Genomic DNA, 17,185 nt, shown 5'->3' on the forward strand with positions numbered 1-17,185 from the left:
CCCCCTGCCCAAACACACCCTCTGCCACCAAGATTCCCCCACCCCACCCCGGGCCGCCGCGCCAAGCTCATTGCGGCTGTGGGCGCCACGTGAACCACCCGAGCGGAGCCGGGGAAGCGCCACCGCTCGGGCTGCCGCCCTGCGCTCGCCCCCTCGCGGGCCGATGCCGCCGGCCTGGGCCTCTCTGGCTGCGGATCTCTGGAGGCTTGCACAGCGTTTCCTGGTCCTCCTGGTCCTGCAAACCCAGGAGTCCATCCCACACATCCAGATGTGGTCCCCAAACTTCCTTCTCTGCTGCACTTCCCGATCTGATTTTCAGGCCCCAGGTGGGGGTGGAGGAAAGGTTGGAGGAAGGGAAACCCGAGTTTCTGAAGCTACTTGGTAGCTTTGGGGTGGAGAGCTGAAGAGTCCGGAGTGGTAGGTGGGGTCAAGTTTCAAGGTGCGTGGACTTTTGTAAGGGGAGGGGACTAGGGACAGGCATTGGCCCCTTTAAATACATCCTCCCCCTCCTCTCCATCCCCTCCCCCCGCAGCCTTCCCCCCCCCTCTCTCTTAGAGGCCAATTTTGTTAATTAAATGTTTTGTTTGCAACGCAGTTCTCATTCGTTGCGGACACATCATTCGGAGCAGATCTAAGCCAGAGACCAGATCTCATTAGATAAAGCCCATCAGAACTAAGAAAATGGAGGAGCTACTAATTAAAGCTTTTAATTGTGCGGATTCGCTGCAGCAAGGCAGCCGCTTTATCTGAAATCTAGGAGGGAGAGAAGGCAGAAGCCCAGTTTTGCCCAATGGGCACTTGGCTGCGGAGAGGGAACACTGGGGGAAAACGCCCCTGGCCTTCCTACCCACATCCCACCCCAAGCCTCTCCAGGGTCTCCAACAGATTTTTAGCCAGTCTTGATTGCTTTAAAACACATATATACAACTTCCAAGTAACGACAGTTCAAAAGCCCCTTAAACTGTGGTGGTCCCAGTGAGCAGATTACTCCACTCTCCAGCCCTCCACTCTGAATTGAAGGCTTTGCCAACAAGTGGACTTGGGGAGTTTGAAGTGATACCCAAGAAGAAAAGGAGCTAGGCAGCATCTTCCTTACCTTCCTACCCTGTGGGCACCTTGATGGACAGCAGGAGGGAACACTGGTGGGCTGGGGGGCCTTGGTGACTGGAAATTCAGAGCAAACTATAAATTGATCCATTTGGTACCAATGTAAAACTTATGTCCTGGACAGACCCCGGCTTCTTAAGGAGGCATCTAGCTCAACAGCAAGCCTAACTCCAGTTCCCAAACTCAAGAGGCAAAAAGTGAGAATGTGGACTGACCTGATATTAATTAAGGCTCAAGGCTGGGCATACATCCTCTTTTCTGCCATGCACTAAATGGACATTTATATTTTGGCCCCAAGAACAGGGAAAAGAATGGACTAGATTTAGATTCCCAGCAAGCCAGTTGCCTAAACTTGTCCCCAGGGAATGCAAGTGGACCCATCTTCTTTTTAATTAGTGGTAGTCAGAAGTGAAGGTTGTTTTCCTTTTCTTTTTTGGAAGGCACTAGGAGAGATCAAACCATACCATTCACCCAATTTTAACTGCACTGTCAGTTTTTCCACTTCAACCCACCTTCCTTTCTTACCACAGTTTTGCTCTCTATTTAATTACAATACTGCCAAAGCTTGTGGCATTGCTTGGAAGGAGGACCAGAAAGCATTACACCCATGCTCTTGCTGATTTTCCAACATTTACTTCTACAAGAACACTTAGTGAAATTAATGCAGCCATCTTAATTTAAAAATAAAAGCCCTCTCCCTTCCTATATTTCTTTAACTTGACTGATTGAGGACGCCAGCAGAGTGGATAGAGGCTGCATTATCAGAATAACCAAAGGTCATTTTACTCCACCATTTTGCACTAATGGTATCACTGGGGTAAACATACCCAGTCATCTCTGAACTGTACTGGGATCTTTTTTGCAGTATCAGCCGCAGGGTAAGATGAATCACAATGGAGCTAAACTTTGAACAAAATATGTCATTTACCCATGCTGATTTACCCATGCTGAAGAAAGAATTAAATTTTCTATTAGTCCCTATGAGAAAGAAGGTTTAAAGAGGAAAGCAAACAGAATGAAATTCTTGAAAGTGTGTGGTTCTCTAGTACCAGCACTGTGCGTGTGGTTTTTTTTTTTTTTTTAATTACTGGATGTTGAAACAGAACACCTCCTAGAAGCATTCATGTGCATCAGTCTATCAAACCATTTACTCAAATTAAATGTGTAATCCTTCAAATGCCTCCTTTCAAATTAATGAGTTTAAGTAGCTTGAGTTCACCTGAAAAGATCCTATAGGCACCTGACCTTCTGAATTCTTTCCATTAATTGCACTGAAACTTGTTGAAAAAGATTGCTTGCTTACATGGACATATGAATGTTCCTATACAATGCTTTAAAATGCAAGATTAGTATAATCTATAGCCTGTTTTTCTAAATCTCTTTTAGGGATCAAGGGCAGTGCTACAAATGAGGACAACGGAAAAACCCAAACCTGAACACTCTTCACATGAAAAACCTGCAAATTCGACATCACAAACCACACACTAACACTGAGCATACCAAGCCTCTCCAGTTAACAGTATCAAGAGAACACTTTCACTAGGTTTTTATTTCTTAGATTTTGCTATAAAAAGAATTACAAGTCTTTAAACTGATGGATAATCAGCATTTTTCACAAGGAGCATGAAGAATGAGTCACAGCTTTCCACTCAAAAAAGTTTATAGGTGCTTATAGGTGCTTATGTAAATATCATAATTAGCCACCACTACAGACAAATAATTTCTTGCTAACTACACGTTTATTTTTAAGTCAACCTTTTGTCTGAGTTTCTCCATTCCCTATCTTGCTTAACAGAGCAGATTCACTCTCACTTGAAATGCTTACTATGAGCCTCAAGTCCAGTTAAGGCTGACCACGAAGAATTTTGGTCCAGGACACTCAACCATTACACGCCTAACAGCCCATTCCCATCAGAGAGGAGTTTGTATTAGTATAGCACTGCCCTTAATTTGGCATCACATACTGGAAGACTAACATAGGCTGCTTCCTGAACCCTTTAAATTTCCCCCATCAGCAGGTTTCTGAGGTGAAGGCTATCATGAACTCCCAGAGGTGTGCTCCCTTCTCCCCCAACTCCCGGGTCACCTTTGGCTTTTGCCACTGCATTGCTCACCCATCTCGTGGAGGAAAGACAAGCAAACTTACCTAATGTAGTCATTTCTGCAAAGAATCATGCCGCTCTTGGTATAACAGGACGTGCCGATGTCACCCAGCTGCGCCTGGCAGCAGGAGCACTTGAGGCACCGGCTGTGCCAGTAGCTGTCCATGGCATAGAGCAGAAAGCGGTCCGCAATCTTGCCCCCGCAACCTGCGCATCGCTTCCAGGAGAGGGAGCCGGCTGTCACCGGGGGCGGCTGCGAGCTGCTGCCCGGATTCACCATGGTCTGCACAGGGCGGGAAGGGGACAGGGAGAGAAAGACAAAACAGGAGCGAGGCAAAAGTTAGTGATTCCCGGCCAGAGAGCGCGCGAGCCCATTCCCCTCCTCCCCCGGAGCTGCGGGAAGGAGGCCGAGCTGGAGAGGGAAGGAGGGAGGCTTGCCGGCAGCAGCCGCCTGTTTACTTTTCTCAAGCTTTGTTCTGGGGCCACGAGCTCCTCTCAACTTTCCTGCGCTCGCCGCCGCTGACAATTTCAGCTCCGGTACTGTCAAAACTCCGCGAGCCAGAGCGAGGCTGGGCGGCGCGCTCCTCCCTCCGCGGCGCCCCGCACCCCGCCCCTCCTCTTCCCCGCCCCCTCCCCGCGGCAGCCTGCAGCAAATGAGGGTCAAACCCACCCACCGCCGCACCCCGCCCCTCCCCGGCCCGCGCTGCGGCCGGAGCCCGCCGAGGGAGTGGGCAGGCGGCCGGTCCGCCACGCTCCCTCCCGAGCTCTGCCCTGGGAAGTGCAGCAGGGGTTCGCAAGTTGGAAACAGTTGGGTTTTCGTAAAGAGAAGACGGGAGGGAGGGATCCGCCGAGGGGAGACAGAGAGCGCGGTGGTGGTGGTGGGAGGGAAGGCAAGGTGGCGCGAGGAGGGGGGTGCAGTGTGGAAAGTTGTGAAACTGGTTTTTCGTATTTTAAAACAGCACCTTTCACATGCCATTGTGCTGACCGCCATCTCCCATTATTGTTCCAAATCTCATTTCATTTTGAAGATCAATGAGTGTTTTCTCTGGGTTTTCAGGATACAGGCAGGCATAATAGATCATTGAACTTTAGGATGCCTGCTAACTTCCTATACAAACACTCTCCACTTTGGTCTCACTAATCTGCCCTTGATCAGCAATTTAAATGCTAAAGCTTTGTTACTCCAAAGGGGGCTGGGGTGGGGGAGGCTATAGATAATATGCGAGAAGGCACTCTTAAGAGATGCACAAGTTAAATTCCAGCCAGCCCTGCCTGTGGTCACCAAAAACTGCTTTGAAACACTCTCCACTCTTTTCTAATGAATGCCACAAGAGAAGCAACTGGGTATAATATAGGAATCAATTTATAAAGCTTAGCCTAAACCGATTAATTTGTTGCCTCCAATTCTGAGTCCAATAAAGTCCTAGTGTTCCTCTAGTCACTTATTCTATAAAAAGATCAAGTTATTTACTGCCAATTAAGCAGCCTGTTTTGTCTTTGTCTTCGGTAAGCCGAGAGTGTGGGCTCCCCCCAGGCTTCTGGCTATCTACTGAAGACATTCAGCTGATACCTCAGAAGGGAGAGGACGAACTTTGCCTGTCCCCAGCCCAACTTGGCTGCTGCAAAGGAACGAGAGTGAGGGAACGAAGCGAGGACTCAGGTTCCTTAAATAGGCTGATTTTAAACACATTTCCTCCGAAAGAGTCCCGGAACGTGTGTCCAGTGACCGCACAATAAACCAGAAAAGAACTGCACCAATTAAGCTGTAACAAAACCCTGAGACTTTGGAAACAGGACCACTCTAAAACCCATTAGCATTGCATTTATCCGAATGCATCATACCTTTATGTAAATTGATTTATCTGATGCATTTACTCGAGGAATTGCTTTTTGTTACAATTTCAGCCCTAACCCAAATGAATCTGCATTTCCTGCCCGAGGTCTTTAAATTGCCCCCCCCCAGACACACACACGACACACACACACACACACACACACACACACACAACCTTTTAATCGCTCCGAATTCCTTTTTAAAAGAGAGAGGGGAGGAGATTCCTAGCTGGTCCCCCGCCCCCATCTTTGGTGAGAGGTAAATATATATGTATATTTTTTTGAAAAGGAAACATTACACTGAGAAAAGCATCCAGTAACCCCATTAGCTAAAGCTCTTAAGGACAAGCAATACCTTAATGCTGATTAAATCTAAAAGAGATGAATCAAGAGGACTGACCAGAAACTGACTCCCCTGATAACTAAGGACGGGCCCTCATCAAGTTTCATTTAGAGTTGGAAAAAAAAAAAAGAAAGCTTTTAAGTTAAATAGGCTTATACTCTAGTAATTACATAGCCAAGCAATTTAGGTCCTGGGATAGTCAGTGAAATAGAAAGCAGAAGTGGCAGCTAGAGGCAAAATCTGCCCCCCTTTAACAACGTCTCTGGTGTTTTTTAATGGAGACCAAGGGAGGGACAAACGTAGCGCTGGCAATTTGTAGTACAAAAATGGATGCTTAATTCATGTCTTGATTTTAATTAGGTGATTCACCGGGTTTCTCCTGGATTGGAACAAAAGACATACAAGCCAAGAGGAATTTTTTTTTAAAAAGAACCAGAATACCGAATCCTGGCTACTTATATCCTTTCCGCCACTATTTCAAAAATAGAGTTTAAGGAGGTTGGGGGGTCGTGACTGTTCCCCCACCCCGCACATACTACTTCTCACACTAAAATCCTTCTCCAAGCAGCCCCTGCCTCTCCCTTACGAACTGGAAATGTCCCCCACCCACTCAGGGGTCCCCACCAACCCGGTATCCAAGATCCCTTTTGTAAGCAGGAACCGCTACAAAGCTGGCGGCCCGGGGCTGCTCTCCTCGCTAGCTCGCAGGCCAGCCTCGGTAGTTTCAGACTCTCGCATTATCTAAAGGCGACGTATTGTTTACTTGCAATTTGGGACGGTCAAGGAAAAGAAGCCTAAGGAAACAGCCCCGGCCCCCCAACGGCCCCGCTCCCTTCCGCTCCCCAAGCCCGGCCCGCGGCTCCTCCGCCGCCCCCTTACCTGCTTCTCCCCTATATTGCAATACTGTGAGGCGGCAGCGAAGGCGAATGCGAGTGCAGCCGCTCGGCTTCCAGGGAAGGGGCGCCTCGGCTGGCGGAGCTGGAAGGAGGGAGGGAGTTCTCGCAGAAGCAGGAAAGGGGAGGAGGGGGCTAAAGGCTGCTTTTTTTTTTTTTTTTTTTTTAATCGTGTGGCTCTGGGGCGGGTTGGGGCCCCCGCGTAAGTGGCAGGCGGCCGGGAGCAGAAGTGTCAGTCTCAGTCCTCGTCCTGTCCTCCGCCTCTGGCTGCGCGCGAGCAGCTGCAGGAGCCCTCGGCCCGCCCGGCGCGGCTTCAGGCGCGGCGCAGCGGCAGCAACTGCTGCAATCGCTGCTGCAAGTTTGGCAATGTGGCTTCACTTTGGATCTGCCCCCGCCCGGCGGCCCCCGCCCCCGCGCGCTCCTCCCGCTCCTCCTCCTCCGCTGCCGCCGCCGCCGCCTTCCTCCCTCCCGCGCGCTCGCTCGCCCTGCTCCGCCGGCGGCTCGGCCCGGCTCCCGGCGCCTCCGGCCGGGAGCGGCTGCACAAACAGCCCGGGAGCGGCGGGGCCCGTGCCGAGGCCGGCAGCGGGCTCGCCCGGGAGTCGGGGCTTCGGCCGGCCGGGCCCACGCGCTCCTGCAGCCTGCGCCGCGGCCGGGCTGCAGCTGCCCGGCTCGGAGGCGGCGGCGCTGGCCTTTAGCCGGCTCGCTCGCTCCCTCGGCGGCTCGTACACATGTGTTACTGACAGAGCAAAATCCCAACTACTCCCCGGCTCTGCCGCCGACGTCAGCGACCCTCAGCCACTGGGCGGCCGGATTGTTCAGGCGGAATAATAAAACCTGCCAATCCGGGGAAGGACAAAGGGATGACTGAAACGAGACTCGGGGGGCGGGGGAGCGAGCGAGGCGGCGGAGCGGGCAGAGGGAGGCGCGGGGAAGGGCCCGAGGCAGGTGGGGAGCGGGGACCCCGGCGCCCGGGACCCGCCCGGAGCGGCCCCCGCGACCCGCGATCACAACCGAAGCTCCCGGACGTCCTGCCTCATCGGCGGCGGGGACTGGCGCCCGCTGGCCCCTTGGGACAGGCTCCCTTCGCTGAGACCCTTAGGGAACTTCACCTCTTCCTGTTTGGGAAGAATCAGGGTGGTGGACTTTAACAGGCGCGCACGCACATGCACGAGAGGTGTTTTTGTTTCAATTCACGATGTTGGAGATTTATGAACCTTAGTGAAAGTTTACTCCGCGAGAAAAAAAGACGGTAAGGGAAGTAGTAGTTCCCACCCTAGTGTTCCTGCTTACCCTCCTTTTCCTCCCCGTATCCCGAGTATTAACCAAGAATTGAGTAGGCGTTTCATACATACTTGTTACTTGCGGGTGATAAAGGGTTCACCAGTCTTATTTTCAAAGTTAACAACAACAAAATCTTAAGGGACAAGGCACTGCTCAACTGTCTCACCCACGGTTGAGGAGGAGTGCTGAGTTTCTGGTACCCTCCAAAAGCCATGGAAGGAAGTAAAATGCACGACTTGCAATCTCTTAGCCTCTGGAGAGCAAGAAATGTCATTTCTAGTACAAATCACGAGTTGAGTGCTTTTAGGGTGCTGGCTGGAGAGACTCTTTTAGGGCCCAAACTCAGCCTAGATGTTTGAATACCTAGCAGTTCAACTTTATTCTGCCAACTAGATTTAGTAAATCTCGAATCTGAGCTAATATTAGGTCTGATTATTATTAGTAACTTCCAGAGAGATTTTTCTGTTAGACATTATCATGAAAATGGAAAGCCTTTCGGCTAAGAATCATTAGGTTAAAAAAAAAAAAAACAGCCTTGTGGGACAAGTTTTCATATTGTGTTACACAGGATACTGCTAGATTGAGGAAAGGAACTTGAAGAAAAATCTAGCAAGACAATGCAGATGTTGGACATCTATGGTTTCAGTGTGTGGAGGTTTCTGTCCTGTAACTCATCACAATTAGGGCTGCAAAAGAAAGAATAACTATTGCTTATAAAACCAGGCAGAGAACATTTTAAATACCAATTAAAATATTCCTTTATTCAAGTGCCTTACATTCCTACTGTGTTAAAGTCAAATGAATTAATTTTATTGATTTGTATTTAAAATTGCAATGTCAATTCATCTTGTGCACATATGAAAAACATTTTGTAAAAAATCATTAATACTATAATAGTAATTAAAATACCCTGTACAGAAAATAGCCTTAGATAGGCATGATTAAAGAAAGGCCACCTGCAAGATGCAATCCTTCTTGAAAGTCACAACTCAAACCAAATAAGAAAAGCAACCCATAAACAAATACTGCACTTTACTTCTTTGGGTTCATTTTCAGATAATTTATAATTTGTAATAAAATGAACGACACAATCTTAGTGGACTACAATTCCATTAAAACATGTCATGCACAAGTAGATGTCCTTCTCTGGGCTTTACTTTTCTCATCTCTTTATTTTTCCTTTTTAACAATGAGTTTTCTTAAATAACACATGGATCTATGATAGACTGTTATTTTCTAAAGTATGTACACTAAAATGAAATTATAATTCTAAAATGTTAGAAATTTAGCCAGGAACGTACTCGGATGTCACTGCATGATTACCCAAAGGATCCAGGTATTTTTAATGTGAAAGAAGAGAGAGAAGAATGAATAATACTTTTAACATAGATCTCTAGGGTAAAGCAGGCCTAAACTTTAGGAGGTGGTTTCAATGCTCTGGCTATAATCATGAGTGGCGTAAGGTCTTTACACTTGTCTCTGTAGATTAGCATGGGTGGGAATGTATTACCAGAGAGCTTTATTTGCTAATGTTGTGGTTTTAGAAATATAAAAGTGATAATGGCTAACATCTCTCTTCTGAGAGGTAGGGAGTAAATTCATTCAGTGTAATCAAAATTCAGGTGTACTTTAACCACAGCGCCACCTCTGGGTAATCTTTATTTCTGCACTGTTTGCATTCAGCCGTCCTTCCTCATCTGGATAGCAAGACTTGTGATCTCAAAGTGACTGCCTGAGTGATGTAGCAGTGTGGATCTTTTGTTTCCACTGATCCAAAACACAAAAACTGTAAAAACAATTTCATTATGGGTAAAGGAGTTTGGTATCACACTATTCTTCAAACAAATATAAACAAATGTGCTCCGAGTACTAATCTTGGTGTAAAATACAAAATTGCCATGCTCAAAATGATGTATTTTGGCTAGGAGTATGAGGAAGCTCTGCTGATGTCACATAGTCGTCATTCAGTCTACTCATTTAAAAGGTGAATGAAAAACAAAAGCGCAGTATTTTGGAAAATGGAGAAACTCAAATGGCTTCTTTCTTGAATTTTGACTAAAAGTAGGAACCATATTGATCGGGTCAAACCCTCATTCCTCCCACTTGCCCCCAGATTATTTGTCCATACCTTCCCTTCTGCTCATTCAAGTTGTTCAGTCACGGTCACTGTTGTGATCTCCAAGTGACGGTTCTCTAAAAATTTCCTTTGAACAGCCTTAGGTTCTACACAGACCTGTGCCGACAAGCGCCCCAGCTCTTTCCCAGGAAAAAATGTTTTATCCTTTTAAAGTCAATGCAAAAAGGTTTTTGAAGGAAGCCTTTTTAGGAAGGACACTTTTAAAAAAAATCTGCCCATCTTTATTGCTGCCATCAAAAAGATCCCCTGAAATCAAAAAGTTCTTCTAAGTGAATCTAAAAAGCTTCAGTTTGGGACAATATGATGGTGTAAAAAACGTGGACAGGAGAGACAGTGATAGTTACCAACAGAGGAAGCCTAAGGGAGAGGAAGAGCAGCTGGCTCCTGTGCTATTGTTTTGTGTTAGAGTTGTTGGCTGGGGAGAGAGAGTAAGAAGGTTCACTGGGAAGGTGTAGCATTTAAGAATAGGCCTGGTCTCCAGCTCAATATCTTTAAAAGATGACATCTCAAGAGACCGTATATTGGCTGCAAAGCATCGATCACATACTTTAGATTTACTGACTACCTTTTTTAGTATTTCTAAAATCCCTTAGATATATCTCACTAAATGTTTCATGTGATAAAAGGATAGGCAGTTGCCTTATTGAAACATTCTTTAACTTAAAATACAAAAATCCCAATGATTATGACTGATAAATACCTCACCAATGTAAGTTAGCCAGTATTTAGGAAGTTCTAACTCCTATTTTGGAGGGTAATGTACAAATCATAATAAAGAAATTCATTTTATTAAAATGAAATGGATAATAGGAAAAAACACTATTGATATTTATTATAATTGAAAATATCATTTAAAATACAAAGTTTGATTTTAGTTATTCTGTTCCATTAGGATGTTAGATAATAAGAAAGGAAAAACAAAAATGTGAAAGAGGTAAACATATCCGTGACCCAGTGTAAACAAGCAAGGTAACTTTTATATAATGGTAAGAAATGATCGTTTTCTTTATAAGGATTTTATTAGGAAAAATTATTTGGCTTCTTACACTACTTACTTCTAGGACTGAATTCTTTTTTTTTTTTTTCCCGGTACCAGGGATCGAACTCACGACCTCGTGCTTGCAAGGCAGGCGCTTGTGCCACTGAGCTTTCCCCACCCCCTCTAGGACTGAATTCTGTCAACAATATTCAAGTACAAATAATATTTTGTAAACGTCATTGCAAATAAATTATCAGAGTATCCTGTACATGTGTAATTATTATGTATTTATCAGCCTAAAGGATCAACAAGCAATGCTTACTAAAGTTGAGTTAAATCTTGGCATGGATAAATTTAATTTTTTATAGTTACAAAAGAGAATATATAGATGACTGAGGTAGTTATTACTAAGAATAGATGTTAAAATTATAAATTCAGTAGAAGGTAGCTATTCCATTTCAACTTAATTACTGTTCCTCTCCTTAAAGACTAACAAAATGAGCGCTATTGATAGAGAAACTGAGGCATTAACACATAAATCATTCTTCCTTAGGTTGCATCTAACTGCTCTTGGTAAAGCAAAGACTAATAATTCATAAATTTTTAGAGCCCCAAACCACAACTATTGTTAACTATAGTATTGATAATTATGCCTTTTCTCTATGTAGGTTTGCGATAAAATGTGTTTTAAAGTATAACACTAGTTCTTCTCTGCCCACAGAGAAGTTGATGAAAATATGATAATATTTATTCATCCAATTGAAATGAATGACCCTGCTGGAATTAGGGGAGTACAATCCATAGCTGTCCATATACTTGAAAAACACACGGTTCTGCTCTGTACAGCACCATAAATTTTTTTGAATAAAAAGAACAACCAGATATGGATTTTTTAAAATAATAAAATTGGATAACTCAATTGACTAAAATGTGTTCCCTCCACACAGAGGTACACATTATAACGTCATCATTTATATTTCTCAACATAAATCAAATTTCATAATAAAATTGTTTTTGATGAATCACCACTTCTTTTCCAGCTTCAAAACATTCTGACAGAGAAAGCAAATTTGTCGATTTCTCTGTATGATAAGAAATCACTGAAAATATATTTAAGACCTTTAGTCTAAGATGATGATGTTTTAGGCAGGGAAGTTTCCTTTAAAAGGAAAAATATTCAAGTGAAGCTATTTTCAAATTTGGGAGAACAACTGAAGAATGAAATAGACTTTATTTTCAGCTTTTTTTCAGAGCCATCTGCTGTGCTCTCTAACAATAAGGCCAGGAGAAGTCATTACAGAACAATACTCTGGAAACAATTGGCTTCAAAAACAAGAATGAAAACTTACACAACACTACCTTTATACATGCTTGTGCTAATTAGAGAGTTAAAACATCCAAGCAGTGTACCCAGATGCCTCTCTCTGTCCTGTTTTTATTACTTTTCTCCACTGAGACAACATTTAACACTGCATTGAAATTCCTACGTACTGCTTGTGTCCAGTAGTAAATCCTACCACATTATTAGAATATCTGCCTGTTATCAGCTCCGTCAGGGAATGAATTATTGACTATAACTCATTGCTGGGAAGACTATGTATGACGCCCCACTGAAGTTTTGATAATTTCTAGAAGTCATGATAATTTATGAAAGGGGGTTTTGATTGATCTCCCACACCTATTTTGCACCTATCAGTAAATAGGACACATATTGATGGCCTACTTGAACTACATTAACAGTATAACGTAATTCACAACAAAAGCATTTTTTCCCCAAAAAGATTAAAACAGTAACTCAGTTTCTGCTAATTTTCCTGTGTGGTTTACTCATGAAAGCTGGGAATCACAGATCTCAAATATTAAATGTACAATATCACTACTGCAATAATTACTTAGATATCATCTTCATTTACAGTAATTTCAGTCTCTCCCTTTTAAAAAGGAAGCCTTGAGACCATTAGAACACAAGAAGGCAGAGTAAACAAATACTGAAAGATTTTAGAGTCTCTTCCAGTGTTCAGATACAACTGATAGAATAAAAGAATTTTTAAAATAACGGACAGTTGATTATTTGAAACTTCATTATTTGAAAAAACAAAGCTTGTAATACATTCAGTATAAAATTTAAAGATACTGTTTAATATGTCACTTTAAACTTTGTCAGAACATTGAATAATAATTACCAATAATCACAACTTCTTTTTAGTTTTGTGTTTATTTTTATTGTGTCGCATTTTTGCCGCATTCTCTAAATTCAATTATTTCTCAGGATAAACTTGACTAGACAAATGGTTCCTTCTTTCCTTTACTGAGTTTTCATCATTGTGATTTCATTATTGTTTTATTTACTACAACAATTGTTTCCTAGAAAAATAACAGTACTTTCAACTCTTAATATAACTATGTAATACAGCAAGCAACATAAATAATAATTTAAAATTTAATAGTTATTTCCTAGATGACATTTAAAGCGTGTTTTGATTTCTGGAAATTTTAACTTATATCCAAATCGTATTTTGTAATCAGATACAAAAAATAATAGTGTTTTCTACTAGAGCAGTCAAAATTGGAGACAGTAACTTGACTGAACACTTGCCTTAAACAAAATAATTCTTTCTTCATTTTATCTTAATTTAGTAGCTTCTAGCAGTCATCTAAACAATCTTAAAATTAAAAGATAATGTTAATGGGAGAGACTGTTGTCATAGGATAATGGTTTCCTGCTGCTAGATTAATGCAGTGGCAATAATACTGGAGCATTTATTGAAAATAAAGGAAAAGACAAAGCCAGGAGATTTATTTTTAAAGCAGGTGTCATGGATCCTGTGACACTGTTTTATCACAGTTTGCTTCAATTTTGCCAAATGGGCGTTGGAGAATGATCCCTTTTTCAGATGGGTGAGGGTTGCAATAACTGGCTTAGATGACTGGAGAGTAAATTCTTTCTGAGTAGAGGAACTTTGTTTTGTGAGTCTCTTAATCAAAATGTAGCTTTTAAAGGCTATGCCATTTAAAAAAAAAAGACAACACCCCAAACTGCACAAAGGAATGTGTCCTTAATTTTAAGAAAAGCACCTATTTAACACTGTTATCGACTGTTTTAAAATATCAGTAAACTCCCACATTGACACTCAAATCTGTTGCTCTCCAGCGAGGCCCAGGAGAACAATAGCTCTGTCTATGGGTGTTGGCCAGCTGTCCTGCACTTTCCACCTTTAAAAACATGATAATTTTGAGCCCAGCTCTATACTTCTCCGTGTGGCATCCTCAAAGATATGCTGTCCAAGATCCCTCCTTGCAAGATCCCAGGTGGTATATATGCCCTATGGGGCACTTCTCCTGGACTGTGGCTGGGTCTAACTTATTGAGGAGAGCCCTTGGAAAGAGGCTCCGGGAGCCAGAGAAGAAATCAAAGATTCAAAGCCACAGAAGATGTGTCCTGTTGGGCTGTCAGAAGCAAACTGTTGTGAGGGTCCCAGTGGAGGTCCGCCTTGCATAGGCACAGAACCTACACAGCAAGTGCCTAAGGACAGCTCTAGTAGCCGAGACTGGTTACCCATCAACAGCTAGCAAGGACATGGAGAGCTCAGTCCTGCCTCTCTAAAAACACACACCCTTTCATCCACCAGTGACCTTAGAAAGGGTTCTTGAGTTTCACCTGATACAGCAATCCCGGCTAACACCTTGCTTTCATCCTTTTGAGTCCTTGTGCAGAGAATCCAGCTACCCAGCCTTACCCAACCTTTTAACCTAAGGAGGCACTGAGATAATGCATGGATGTTTTTTTAAACCACTGTATTTATGGTAATTTGTTATGAAGCAGTAGAAAACTAAAACAAATGTTGTTAAAAAAAAAAAGCCAAATAGAGTATTTTGTCCTTATTCTTTTCCCTCGATTATGAATGATTCTATTTGTTCCTTATTGTCCAAAGCCTTTTCCCACTAAAGCCTGGAGCAAAACGCTAGAGTGTCCTCACTGCAGTCAGAGTGTGCATCTATTAAGAGACAAACACAAATAACTAACTCACACACAAAGGACGATATGAAAAGATATCAGGAGTTCTTAGAACCAACACAAGTCCTGAGGACCAGTCTGGAAAAAAGCTAGAAGCAGAGGATCTATGCAGATTATAAAGTAGGAATTTCATCCATGGTGTCCTAGCAGGAACAGGGCATTGATATGGGATTGCCAAGGACAAGTGACTTACGGTCATTCCTATTCATCTCTCCCTCATCCCAACTGTAGGATTCCTCAAGCTTTCTCAGGTCATGAGCCTGCTCTCTAGGAGAAGGGAAGGGCTACTCCTAGGCTTTGCATGGGAGGACTTGCCCTGGAACTCTCCTCCCATTGAGAATCTATGCGGTGGGAAAGAGGTCACAAGCTGAAGAAAATGGGTATGAAATAATTTTTTTAAAAAATTGACAAATGTCAGCCAAATTGTATGTGGCCAAAGGATGCTAGAATCATGTAGGAGGGATGGCACAGTGTACATCAGGTAACCATATCCAAAACATGTCCTCAGAAAGAGTAAGGGGTTCAGGCCACACTCTTGTCTTGGCCTTGGGATGTCTCTGAGGAAGTAACCACAGCAGCCTGTAACAATCGCTTGACCAAAGCCTAGACCTGAGAATCCAATTGGCTTGCACATTCCCCACTCTTGGATAGTGTAAGTCTGTGTGTAACAACCAGAATGATACACATATCTAACTATTTTACCAGGCTAATGTTAATTTATTACCTATGACTCTATCATAAGTATTGTATTTCTCACCTGTTAGGGAGTGTTTACGACTATTTAGAGAAATGAGGAGGAGGGAGATAATACTTCCATTTGTGTCAGAGTTGTTAGGGAAGAATGTTTCAGAAAACCAGCCTGTAGATCTAGGGTTTTAAGGAATCTGCATCTTTGACTTGTACAAATGGGTTCATAGTTTTCTTTGTTTATACTTTACCTGCATGAAAATATTGCTATCATCTGCTCATGTATTCCAAAAACAGCATGTCTTGAATATCTACTATGTGTCAACTAGTATTTAAGGTCCCAGAAATATCACAGCAAAGAAAGCAAAGCCCTTGCCCTTGAAGCATGTATAAGTTATTCTGTTTTAGATGATGACACAAGCTTTGGAGAAACATGAAGCAGGGTGACCTTGATAGGGAGTGGTGCGACCAGGGTGGGATGGGTCTTGAGGGTACAGCACCATTTTATGCAAGTTGAGTTAGAGAATGTTTCAACGATAAAGTAATGTTTTGCAGAGATGTAAAGGAAGAAAAAGACCCATGATTCTGAGGGATGGAGAGTTCTAGTTAGAAGCAGCAGCAGGGCAAATTCCTAGAGGAGATCTGTGTGGTGTGGTTTAGAACCAGGAAGGAGGACAAGGCAAAGGATGAGGCAAAGCAAGAGGGCGAACATTTACCTGGATGCTATTGGAAGTTTCTGGACAAAGATAGATGATGTATTTTATATTTTTAAAACATAATTTTAAATGCTATTTTGAGACACAAACTACAGAGTGTTGAGGCAGAGGCAGAGACTGCCGTATGGAAGATCCTTGCAGTAATCACCCCATTACTGACGGTGGCTTGAATCACAGCAATAGAAGAAGGCAAGGTAAAAGATATGCAGATTTTACGTGACAGTCTTCAAGTTTAAAAATAAAAATATATGGGGCTGGGGATTTAGCTCAGCGGCATAAACACCTGCCTTGCAAGCAGGTGGTCATGAGTTCGATCCCCGGTACCAATAAAAAGACAAAAATAAATAAATAAATAAAAATATATGTGATGGATTAACTAATGGTCAACTTGTAACACCCAGGCCTACTCTACCCAAGTGCAGGGAATGAATCAGCGTGGTGCTAGGTGTGGAAGGCCCAGCCAAGCACTGTTGCCAACAGCATAAAAGGAGACTGGAAGGGAAGATGGTGTGTTGTTGATTCTCCTGGAGAAGCTTGTTACCTGGCTTCCCTGATATAAACTCAGCAATTCTCATCATCAGAGGAGCTTGGGTCCTTGCTGCCACTGAAGATGGGTGCAGTTCTCTTTGGGGGCAGCTCTGATCTTTACTTTGAGCATTGCTTCCTGGCTCCAGTGCAGATCCCTCAGCCTGCTGGTACAGATCCTTCATTCCACTGGTGCAGAATTTCTAGTTTCCACCACTGACCTTTGGGCCTTCCCAGTACAGATCCTTATTACAGACTTGTATGAGACATCGTTAAGAACTCTAAGTCTTCAGCTGGATTCTTTGGGACTCTAATGTATGGATAGATCTCTCTAATTCTTTTGCATTTGATTCTTTGGGTGAATATCACAAAATAATCCTATAAATTGTGTGTCCTGTGTTAAATCTTATCCCTTGTAAACCCTGACTGCAACAATGTAAAACTGCAAAAATTAACCTTAATAAATATTTAAGTAAAATGCCACAAAAGATAAATTATGAACTTGAAAACTGCAAAATAATTGAACATCATTATCTAGTATACAAAAATATATTTAAATATACTATA

At 43.2% G+C, this 17,185-nt stretch overlaps 2 protein-coding genes across 3 annotated transcripts in view; one reads left to right on the forward strand and one right to left on the reverse strand.

The window, feature by feature from the left end:
• Positions 1-6,663, reverse strand: part of Lmo4 (LIM domain only 4) — a 16,851-nt gene extending 10,188 nt beyond the window's left edge. Inside the window, exons 1-2 of one of the 2 annotated variants that reach the window (XM_063257143.1) lie at positions 6,265-6,663; positions 3,254-3,492 (exon numbers count right to left, since the gene is read on the reverse strand). In XM_063257143.1, the coding sequence (XP_063113213.1) occupies positions 3,254-3,489 (236 nt within the window). In that variant the 5' untranslated portion in view covers positions 3,490-3,492; positions 6,265-6,663. Of the gene's footprint in view, positions 1-3,253; positions 3,493-3,668; positions 3,819-6,264 lie in introns of those variants that run through there. The other variant, XM_003479050.5, reaches the window with a different exon arrangement.
• On the forward strand, positions 6,312-10,930 carry LOC134477856 (uncharacterized). The gene is made up of 2 exons (XM_063257137.1): positions 6,312-7,527; positions 10,793-10,930. The coding sequence occupies exon 1, from the start codon at positions 6,312-6,314 to the stop codon at positions 7,104-7,106; it is 795 nt and encodes a 264-aa protein (XP_063113207.1). The 3' UTR covers positions 7,107-7,527; positions 10,793-10,930.
• The last annotated feature ends 6,255 nt before the right edge of the window (positions 10,931-17,185 follow it).

The sequence above is a fragment of the Cavia porcellus genome, unplaced genomic scaffold, assembly GCF_034190915.1.
Source record: "Cavia porcellus strain 051 isolate PalLab524CR breed Dunkin Hartley unplaced genomic scaffold, mCavPor4.1 scaffold_1, whole genome shotgun sequence".
NCBI lineage: Eukaryota > Metazoa > Chordata > Mammalia > Rodentia > Caviidae > Cavia > Cavia porcellus.